The 12,334-nt window shown below is 26.3% G+C and overlaps 1 protein-coding gene across 1 annotated transcript in view; it reads right to left on the bottom strand.

Moving 5' to 3' along the window:
* The window catches only part of LOC138740005 (glutamic acid-rich protein-like), a 4,375-nt gene extending 3,709 nt beyond the window's left edge, over positions 1-666 (bottom strand). Inside the window, 2 exon segments of the mRNA XM_069892457.1 lie at positions 49-258; positions 536-666. Coding sequence (XP_069748558.1) covers positions 49-258; positions 536-666 — 341 coding nt within the window.
* Positions 667-12,334: the final 11,668 nt, after the last annotated feature.

Genomic DNA, 12,334 nt, shown 5'->3' with positions numbered 1-12,334 from the left:
CTTCGTGCCCATCTACACCCTCTTGCTCTTCCTTTCCGCTTCCGCTGCCTCTTCCTCTTCCTCCTCCTCCTCCTCCTCCTCTTCTTCTTCTTCTTCTTCTTACTCTTCTTCTTGTTCTCCTTGTTGTTTTTCTTCTTCTTCTTCTTCTTCTTCTTCTTCTTCTTCTTCTTCTTCTTCTTTTTCTTCTTCTTCTTCTTCTTCTTCTTCTTCTTCTTCTTCTTCTTGTTCTTCTTCTTGTACTTCTTCTTATTCCTCTTCCTCTTCTTCTTCTTCTTCTTCTTGTTATTCTTCATCTTCTTATTCATCTTCATCTACTTCATCATTTTCATCTCCATCTACCACTTCATTGTCTTCATCTTCGTCTTCATCTTCTTCAACATCTTTTCATCCTTATCATCATCTTCATCATCTTCCTGTTCTTCTTCATCCTCTTTGTCTTTGTCTTCCTCTCGTCTTTCCTCTTCATCCACGTCTTCTTTTCGTCTTCATGACCGTCTACATCCTCTTCCGCTTCCGCTTCCGCCTCCGCCTCCACTTCCGCTTCCTCTTCCTCCTCCTCCTCTTCTTCTTCTTCTTCTTCTTCTTCTTCTTCTTCTTCTTCTTCTTCTTCTTCTTCTTCTTCTTCCTCTTCATTGTTTTCATCTTCGTCTTCCTCTTCTTCAACATCTTTTGATCATTTTCTTCATCTTCCTTTTCTTCATCACCAACTTTGTCTTTGTCTTCATCTTCATCTTCGTCTTGATCTCGTCTTTCTTCTTCATCCACGTCGTATTTTCATCTTCATTTTCTGAGGTTGGAAAGTACTTTTCTACAACCAACTTAAATGTAGACTGGAAATTCATATCCAGAGTTCAATTTTGAAAAGAATAATATAAATGGTAAAATGAAATGACAAACATCAAAATAAATGCCTTTTTGAGAAATGTTTGAAGCTGGTTTCACATCTATGAAACAGCACATGTAAAAAGAGTAGTTTTCTCCAGGAAAGCAAAAGAATAACATAAATGTTAAAATGAAACTACAAACATAACAATAAATGCATTTTTGAGAAATGTTTAAACATAGTATCAGATCTATGAATTTTTGTGTTTATATATTAAGACCACTTGTAAAAAGTTTAAAGAAGTTGGAAAATATAGTTTACACACAGAAAGCAAAATGTAGATAAATAAATTCGCATTTAAATTTCCATCTCAAAACATATAAATAAATGCTAATATGAAGCTAGAAACATTGAATTAAATGCATTTTAGGAAAAAATTAAACATAGTTTTCTCATCTATGAACTTCCTTGTTAATATATAAACAGTACATGTAAAACGTTTTTCTGAGGTTGGAAAGTACTTTTCTACAAGCAACTAAAATGTAGACTGGAAATTCATATCCTGAGTTCAATTTTGAAAAGAATAATATAAATGGTAAAATGAAATGACAAACATCAAAATAAATGCTTTTTTGAGAAATGTTTGAAGCTCGTTTCACATCTATGAAACAGCACATGTAAAAAGAGTAGTTTTCTCCAGGAAAGCAAAAGAATAACATAAATGTTAAAATGAAATGACAAACATCAAAATAAATGCTTTTTTGAGAAATGTTTAAAGATGGTTTCACATCTATTTAACAGCACATGTAAAAAAAGTAGTTTTCTCCAAGACAGCAAAAGAATAATATAAATGTTAAAATGAAACTACAAACATAAAAATAAATGCATTTTTGAGAAATGTTTAAACATAGTATCAGATCTATGAATTTTTGTGTTTATATATTAAGACCACTTGTAAAAATTTTAGAGATGTTGGAAAATGTACTTTACACGCAGAAAGTAAAATGTAGATAAAGAAATTCGCATTTAAATTTCAATCTCAAAACATATAAATAATTGATACTATGAACATAGATACATTGAAATAAATGCATTTTAGGAAAAGATTAAACATAGTTTTCACATCTATGAACTTCCTTGTTAATGCATAAACAGTACATGTAAAACGTTTTTCTGAGGTTGCAAAGTACTTTTATACAAGCAACTAAAATGTAGACTGAAAATTCACATCCAGAGTTCAATTTTGAAAAGAATAATATAAATGGTAAAATGAAATGACAAACATAAATGCTTTTTTGAGAAATGTTTAAAGCTGGTTTCACATCAATGAAACTGCACATGTAAAAAAAAGTAGTTTTCTCCAAGACAGCAAAAGAATAATATAAATGTTAAAATGAAACAACAAACATAAAAATAAATGCATTTTTGAGAAATGTTTAAACATAGTTTCACATCTATGAATTTTCGTGTTTAAATATTAAGACCACTTGTAAAAAGTTTAAAGAAGTTGGAAAATGTACTTTACACACAGAAAGCAAAATGTAGATAAATAAATTCGCATTTAAATTTCCATCTCAAAACATATAAATAATTGCTAATATGATCCAAGAAACATTGAAATAAATGCATTTTATGAAAAGATTAAACATAGATTTCACATCTATGATCTTCCTTGTTAATATATAAACAGTACATGTAAAACGTTTTTCTGAGGTTGGAAAGTACTTTTCTACAACCAACTTAAATGTAGACTGGAAATTCATATCCAGAGTTCAATTTTGAAAAGAATAATATAAATGGTAAAATGAAATGACAAACATCAAAATAAATGCCTTTTTGAGAAATGTTTGAAGCTGGTTTCACATCTATGAAACAGCACATGTAAAAAGAGTAGTTTTCTCCAGGAAAGCAAAAGAATAACATAAATGTTAAAATGAAACTACAAACATAACAATAAATGCATTTTTGAGAAATGTTTAAACATAGTATCAGATCTATGAATTTTTGTGTTTATATATTAAGACCACTTGTAAAAAGTTTAAAGAAGTTGGAAAATATAGTTTACACACAGAAAGCAAAATGTAGATAAATAAATTCGCATTTAAATTTCCATCTCAAAACATATAAATAAATGCTAATATGAAGCTAGAAACATTGAATTAAATGCATTTTAGGAAAAAATTAAACATAGTTTTCTCATCTATGAACTTCCTTGTTAATATATAAACAGTACATGTAAAACGTTTTTCTGAGGTTGGAAAGTACTTTTCTACAAGCAACTAAAATGTAGACTGGAAATTCATATCCTGAGTTCAATTTTGAAAAGAATAATATAAATGGTAAAATGAAATGACAAACATCAAAATAAATGCTTTTTTGAGAAATGTTTGAAGCTCGTTTCACATCTATGAAACAGCACATGTAAAAAGAGTAGTTTTCTCCAGGAAAGCAAAAGAATAACATAAATGTTAAAATGAAATGACAAACATCAAAATAAATGCTTTTTTGAGAAATGTTTAAAGATGGTTTCACATCTATTTAACAGCACATGTAAAAAAAGTAGTTTTCTCCAAGACAGCAAAAGAATAATATAAATGTTAAAATGAAACTACAAACATAAAAATAAATGCATTTTTGAGAAATGTTTAAACATAGTATCAGATCTATGAATTTTTGTGTTTATATATTAAGACCACTTGTAAAAATTTTAGAGATGTTGGAAAATGTACTTTACACGCAGAAAGTAAAATGTAGATAAAGAAATTCGCATTTAAATTTCAATCTCAAAACATATAAATAATTGATACTATGAACATAGATACATTGAAATAAATGCATTTTAGGAAAAGATTAAACATAGTTTCACATCTATGAACTTCCTTGTTAATGCTTAAACAGTACATGTAAAACGTTTTTCTGAGGTTGCAAAGTACTTTTATACAAGCAACTAAAATGTAGACTGAAAATTCACATCCAGAGTTCAATTTTGAAAAGAATAATATAAATGGTAAAATGAAATGACAAACATAAATGCTTTTTTGAGAAATGTTTAAAGCTGGTTTCACATCTATGTAAAAAAAGTAGTTTTCTCCAGGAAAGCAAAAGAATAACATAAACGTTATAATGAAACTACAAACATAAAAATAAATGCATTTTTGAGAAATGTTTAAAGCTGGTTTCACATCTATGAAACTGCACATGTAAAAAAAAGTAGTTTTCTCCAAGACAGCAAAAGAATAATATAAATGTTAAAATGAAACTACAAACATAAAAATAAATGCATTTTTGAGAAATGTTTAAACATAGTTTCACATCTATGAATTTTCGTGTTTAAATATTAAGACCACTTGTAAAAAGTTTAAAGAAGTTGGAAAATGTACTTTACACACAGAAAGCAAAATGTAGATAAATAAATTCGCATTTAAATTTCCATCTCAAAACATATAAATAATTGCTAATATGATCCAAGAAACATTGAAATAAATGCATTTTATGAAAAGATTAAACATAGATTTCACATCTATGATCTTCCTTGTTAATATATAAACAGTACATGTAAAACGTTTTTCTGAGGTTGGAAAGTACTTTTCTACAACCAACTTAAATGTAGACTGGAAATTCATATCCAGAGTTCAATTTTGAAAAGAATAATATAAATGGTAAAATGAAATGACAAACATCAAAATAAATGCCTTTTTGAGAAATGTTTGAAGCTGGTTTCACATCTATGAAACAGCACATGTAAAAAGATTAGTTTTCTCCAGGAAAGCAAAAGAATAACATAAATGTTAAAATGAAACTACAAACATAACAATAAATGCATTTTTGAGAAATGTTTAAACATAGTATCAGATCTATGAATTTTTGTGTTTATATATTAAGACCACTTGTAAAAAGTTTAAAGAAGTTGGAAAATATAGTTTACACACAGAAAGCAAAATGTAGATAAATAAATTCGCATTTAAATTTCCATCTCAAAACATATAAATAAATGCTAATATGAAGCTAGAAACATTGAATTAAATGCATTTTAGGAAAAAATTAAACATAGTTTTCTCATCTATGAACTTCCTTGTTAATATATAAACAGTACATGTAAAACGTTTTTCTGAGGTTGGAAAGTACTTTTCTACAAGCAACTAAAATGTAGACTGGAAATTCATATCCTGAGTTCAATTTTGAAAAGAATAATATAAATGGGAAAATGAAATGACAAACATCAAAATAAATGCTTTTTTGAGAAATGTTTGAAGCTCGTTTCACATCTATGAAACAGCACATGTAAAAAGAGTAGTTTTCTCCAGGAAAGCAAAAGAATAACATAAATGTTAAAATGAAATGACAAACATCAAAATAAATGCTTTTTTGAGAAATGTTTAAAGATGGTTTCACATCTATTTAACAGCACATGTAAAAAAAGTAGTTTTCTCCAAGACAGCAAAAGAATAATATAAATGTTAAAATGAAACTACAAACATAAAAATAAATGCATTTTTGAGAAATGTTTAAACATAGTATCAGATCTATGAATTTTTGTGTTTATATATTAAGACCACTTGTAAAAATTTTAGAGATGTTGGAAAATGTACTTTACACGCAGAAAGTAAAATGTAGATAAAGAAATTCGCATTTAAATTTCAATCTCAAAACATATAAATAATTGATACTATGAACATAGATACATTGAAATAAATGCATTTTAGGAAAAGATTAAACATAGTTTCACATCTATGAACTTCCTTGTTAATGCATAAACAGTACATGTAAAACGTTTTTCTGAGGTTGCAAAGTACAAGCAACTAAAATGTAGACTGAAAATTCACATCCAGAGTTCAATTTTGAAAAGAATAATATAAATGGTAAAATGAAATGACAAACATAAATGCTTTTTTGAGAAATGTTTAAAGCTGGTTTCACATCTATGTAAAAAAAGTATTTTTCTCCAGGAAAGCAAAAGAATAACATAAATGTTATAATGAAACTACAAACATAAAAATAAATGCATTTTTGAGAAATGTTTAAAGCTGATTTCACATCTATGAAACTGCACATGTAAAAAAAAGTAGTTTTCTCCAAGACAGCAAAAGAATAATATAAATGTTAAAATGAAACTACAAACATAAAAATAAATGCATTTTTGAGAAATGTTTAAACATAGTTTCACATCTATGAATTTTCGTGTTTAAATATTAAGACGTAAAAAGTTTAAAGAAGTTGGAAAATGTACTTTACACACAGAAAGCAAAATGTAGATAAATAAATTCGCATTTAAATTTCCATCTCAAAACATATAAATAAATGCTAATATGAAGCTAGAAACATTGAATTAAATGCATTTTAGGAAAAAATTAAACAGTTTTCTCATCTATGAACTTCCTTGTTAATATATAAACAGTACATGTAAAACGTTTTTCTGAGGTTGGAAAGTACTTTTCTACAAGCAACTAAAATGTAGACTGGAAATTCATATCCTGAGTTCAATTTTGAAAAGAATAATATAAATGGTAAAATGAAATGAGAAACATCAAAATAAATGCTTTTTTGAGAAATGTTTAAAGATGGTTTCACATCTATTTAACAGCACGTGTAAAAAAAGTAGTTTTCTCCAAGACAGCAAAAGAATAATATAAGTGTTAAAATGAAACTACAAACATAAAAATAAATGCATTTTTGAGAAATGTTTAAACATAGTATCAGATCTATGAATTTTTGTGTTTATATATTAAGACCACTTGTAAAAATTTTAGAGATGTTGGAAAATGTACTTTACACGCAGAAAGTAAAATGTAGATAAAGAAATTCGCATTTAAATTTCCATCTCAAAACATATAAATAATTGATACTATGAACATAGATACATTGAAATAAATGCATTTTAGGAAAAGATTAAACATAGTTTTCACATCTATGAACTTCCTTGTTAATGCATAAACAGTACATGTAAAACGTTTTTCTGAGGTTGCAAAGTACTTTTATACAAGCAACTAAAATGTTAACTGGAAATTCATATCCAGAGTTCAATTTTGAAAAGAATAATATAAATGGTAAAATGAAATGACAAACATAAATGCTTTTTTGAGAAATGTTTAAAGCTGGTTTCACATCTATGAAACAGCACATGTAAAAAAAGTATTCTCCAGGAAAGCAAAAGAATAACATAAATGTTATAATGAAACTACAAACATAAAAATAAATGCATTTTTGAGAAATGTTTAAACATAGTATCAGATCTATGAATTTTTGTGTTTATATATTAAGACCACTTGTAAAAAGTTTAAAGAAGTTGGAAAATATACTTTACACACAGAAAGCAAAATGTAGATAAATAAATTCGCATTTAAATTTCCATCTCAAAACATATAAATAAATGCTAATATGAAGCTAGAAACATTGAATTAAATGCATTTTAGGAAAAAATTAAACATAGTTTTCTCATCTATGAACTTCCTTGTTAATATATAAACAGTACATGTAAAACGTTTTTCTGAGGTTGGAAAGTACTTTTCTACAAGCAACTAAAATGTAGACTGGAAATTCATATCCTGAGTTCAATTTTGAAAAGAATAATATAAATGGGAAAATGAAATGACAAACATCAAAATAAATGCTTTTTTGAGAAATGTTTGAAGCTTGTTTCACATCTATGAAACAGCACATGTAAAAAGAGTAGTTTTCTCCAGGAAAGCAAAAGAATAACATAAATGTTAAAATGAAATGACAAACATCAAAATAAATGCTTTTTTGAGAAATGTTTTAAGATGGTTTCACATCTATTTAACAGCACATGTAAAAAAAGTAGTTTTCTCCAAGACAGCAAAAGAATAATATAAATGTTAAAATGAAACTACAAACATAAAAATAAATGCATTTTTGAGAAATGTTTAAACATAGTATCAGATCTATGAATTTTTGTGTTTATATATTAAGACCACTTGTAAAAATTTTAGAGATGTTGGAAAATGTACTTTACACGCAGAAAGTAAAATGTAGATAAAGAAATTCGCATTTAAATTTCAATCTCAAAACATATAAATAATTGATACTATGAACATAGATACATTGAAATAAATGCATTTTAGGAAAAGATTAAACATAGTTTTCACATCTATGAACTTCCTTGTTAATGCATAAACAGTACATGTAAAACGTTTTTCTGAGGTTGCAAAGTACTTTTATACAAGCAACTAAAATGTAGACTGAAAATTCACATCCAGAGTTCAATTTTGAAAAGAATAATATAAATGGTAAAATGAAATGACAAACATAAATGCTTTTTTGAGAAATGTTTAAAGCTGGTTTCACATCTATGAAACAGCACATGTAAAAAGAGTAGTTTTCTCCAGGAAAGCAAAAGAATAACATAAATGTTAAAATGAAATGACAAACATCAAAATAAATGCTTTTTTGAGAAATGTTTTGAAGATGGTTTCACATCTATTTAACAGCACATGTAAAAAAAGTAGTTTTCTCCAAGACAGCAAAAGAATAATATAAATGTTAAAATGAAACTGCAAACATAAAAATAAATGCATTTTTGAGAAATGTTTAAACATAGTATCAGATCTATGAATTTTTGTGTTTATATATTAAGACCACTTGTAAAAATTTTAGAGATGTTTGAAAATGTACTTTACACGCAGAAAGTAAAATATAGATAAAGAAATTCGCATTTAAATTTCCATCTCAAAACATATAAATAAATGATACTATGAACATAGATACATTGAAATAAATGCATTTTAGGAAAAGATTAAACATAGTTTTCACATCTATGAACTTCCTTGTTAATGCATAAACAGTACATGTAAAACGTTTTTCTGAGGTTGGAAAGTACTTTTCTACAAGCAACTAAAATGTAGACTGGAAATTCATATCCTGAGTTCAATTTTGAAAAGAATAATATAAATGGTAAAATGAAATGACAAACATCAAAATAAATGCTTTTTTGAGAAATGTTTGAAGCTCGTTTCACATCTATGAAACAGCACATGTAAAAAGAGTAGTTTTCTCCAGGAAAGCAAAAGAATAATATAAATGTTAAAATGAAACTACAAACATAAAAATAAATGCATTTTTGAGAAATGTTTAAACATAGTATCAGATCTATGAATTTTTGTGTTTATATATTAAGACCACTTGTAAAAATTTTAGAGATGTTGGAAAGTGTACTTTACACGCAGAAAGTAAAATGTAGATAAAGAAATTCGCATTTAAATTTCAATCTCAAAACATATAAATAATTGATACTATCAACATAGATACGTTGAAATAAATGCATTTTAGGAAAAGATTAAACATAGTTTTCACATCTATGAACTTCCTTGTTAATGCATAAACAGTACATGTAAAACGTTTTTCTGAGGTTGCAAAGTACTTTTATACAAGCAACTAAAATGTAAACTGAAAATTCACATTCAGAGTTCAATTTTGAAAAGAATAATACAAATGGTAAAATGAAATGACAAACATAAATGCTTTTTTGAGAAATGTTTAAAGCTGGTTTCACATCTATGAAACTGCACATGTTAAAAAAAAGTAGTTTTCTCCAAGACAGCAAAAGAATAATATAAATGTTAAAATGAAACTACAAACATAAAAATAAATGCATTTTTGAGAAATGTTTAAACATAGTTTCACATCTATGAATTTTTGTGTTTAAATATTAAGACCACTTGTAAAAAGTTTAAAGAAGTTGGAAAATGTACTTTACACACAGAAAGCAAAATGTAGATAAATAAATTCGCATTTAAATTTCCATCTCAAAACATATAAATGATTGCTAATATGATCCAAGAAACATTGAAATAAATGCATTTTAGGAAAAGATTAAACATAGATTTCACATCTATGATCTTCCTTCTTAATATATAAACAGTACATGTAAAACGTTTTTCTGAGGTTGGAAAGTACTTTTCTACAACCAACTAAAATGTAGACTGGAAATTCATATCCAGAGTTCAATTTTGAAAAGAATAATATAAATGGTAAAATGAAATGACAAACATAAATGCTTTTTTGAGAAATGTTTAAAGCTGGTTTCACATCTATGAAACAGCACATGTAAAAAAAAGTAGTTTTCTCCAGGAAAGCAAAAGAATAACATAAATGTTATAATGAAACTACAAAAATAAAAATAAATGCATTTTTGAGAAATGTTTAAACATAGTATCAGATCTATGAATTTTTGTGTTTATATATTAAGACCATTTGTAAAAAGTTTAAAGAAGTTGGAAAATATACTTTACACACAGAAAGCAAAATGTAGATAAATAAATTCGCATTTAAATTTCCATCTCAAAACATATAAATAAATGCTAATATGAAGCTAGAAACATTGAATTAAATGCATTTTAGGAAAAAATTAAACAGTTTTCTCATCTATGAACTTCCTTTTTAATGCATAAACAGTACATGAAAAACGTTTTTCTGAGGTTGGAAAATACTTTTATACAAGCAACTAAAATGTAGACTGAAAATTCACATCCAGAGTTCAATTTTGAAAAGAATAATATAAATGGTAAAATGAAATGACAAACATCAAAATAAATGCTTTTTTGAGAAATGTTTAAAGATGGTTTCACATCTATTTAACAGCACATGTAAAAAAAAGTAGTTTTCTCCAAGACAGCAAAAGAATAATATAAATGTTAAAATGAAACTACAAACATAAAAATAAATGCATTTTTGAGAAATGTTTAAACATAGTTTCACATCTATGAATTTTCGTGTTTAAATATTAAGACCACTTGTAAAAAGTTTAAAGAAGTTGGAAAATGTACTTTACACACAGAAAGCAAAATGTAGATAAATAAATTCGCATTTAAATTTCCATCTCAAAACATATAAATGATTGCTAATATGATCCAAGAAACATTGAAATAAATGCATTTTAGGAAAAGATTAAACATAGATTTCACATCTATGATCTTCCTTGTTAATATATAAACAGTACATGTAAAACGTTTTTCTGAGGTTGGAAAGTACTTTTCTACAACCAACTAAAATGTAGACTGGAAATTCATATCCAGAGTTCAATTTTGAAAAGAATAATATAAATGGTAAAATGAAATGACAAACATAAATGCTTTTTTGAGAAATGTTTAAAGCTGGTTTCACATCTATGAAACAGCACATGTAAAAAAAGTAGTTTTCTCCAGGAAAGCAAAAGAATAACATAAATGTTATAATGAAACTACAAAAATAAAAATAAATGCATTTTTGAGAAATGTTTAAACATAGTATCAGATCTATGAATTTTTGTGTTTATATATTAAGACCACTTGTAAAAAGTTTAAAGAAGTTGGAAAATATACTTTACACACAGAAAGCAAAATGTAGATAAATAAATTCGCATTTAAATTTCCATCTCAAAACATATAAATAAATGCTAATATGAAGCTAGAAACATTGAATTAAATGCATTTTAGGAAAAAATTAAACAGTTTTCTCATCTATGAACTTCCTTTTTAATGCATAAACAGTACATGAAAAACGTTTTTCTGAGGTTGGAAAATACTTTTATACAAGCAACTAAAATGTAGACTGAAAATTCACATCCAGAGTTCAATTTTGAAAAGAATAATATAAATGGTAAAATGAAATGACAAACATCAAAATAAATGCTTTTTTGAGAAATGTTTAAAGATGGTTTCACATCTATTTAACAGCACATGTAAAAAAAAGTAGTTTTCTCCAAGACAGCAAAAGAATAATATAAATGTTAAAATGAAACTACAAACATAAAAATAAATGCATTTTTGAGAAATGTTTAAACATAGTTTCACATCTATGAATTTTCGTGTTTAAATATTAAGACCACTTGTAAAAAGTTTAAAGAAGTTGGAAAATGTACTTTACACACAGAAAGCAAAATGTAGATAAATAAATTCGCATTTAAATTTCCATCTCAAAACATATAAATGATTGCTAATATGATCCAAGAAACATTGAAATAAATGCATTTTATGAAAAGATTAAACATAGATTTCACATCTATGATCTTCCTTGTTAATATATAAACAGTACATGTAAAACGTTTTTCTGAGGTTGGAAAGTACTTTTCTACAACCAACTTAAATGTAGACTGGAAATTCATATCCAGAGTTCAATTTTGAAAAGAATAATATAAATGGTAAAATGAAATGACAAACATCAAAATAAATGCCTTTTTGAGAAATGTTTGAAGCTGGTTTCACATCTATGAAACAGCACATGTAAAAAGATTAGTTTTCTCCAGGAAAGCAAAAGAATAACATAAATGTTAAAATGAAACTACAAACATAACAATAAATGCATTTTTGAGAAATGTTTAAACATAGTATCAGATCTATGAATTTTTGTGTTTATATATTAAGACCACTTGTAAAAATTTTAGAGATGTTGGAAAATGTACTTTACACGCAGAAAGTAAAATGTAGATAAAGAAATTCGCATTTAAATTTCAATCTCAAAACATATAAATAATTGATACTATGAACATAGATACATTGAAATAAATGCATTTTAGGAAAA

This window comes from Narcine bancroftii, chromosome 7, assembly GCF_036971445.1.
Source record: "Narcine bancroftii isolate sNarBan1 chromosome 7, sNarBan1.hap1, whole genome shotgun sequence".
Lineage (NCBI taxonomy): Eukaryota > Metazoa > Chordata > Chondrichthyes > Torpediniformes > Narcinidae > Narcine > Narcine bancroftii.
This window is presented reverse-complemented; position numbering and strand designations above follow the sequence as displayed.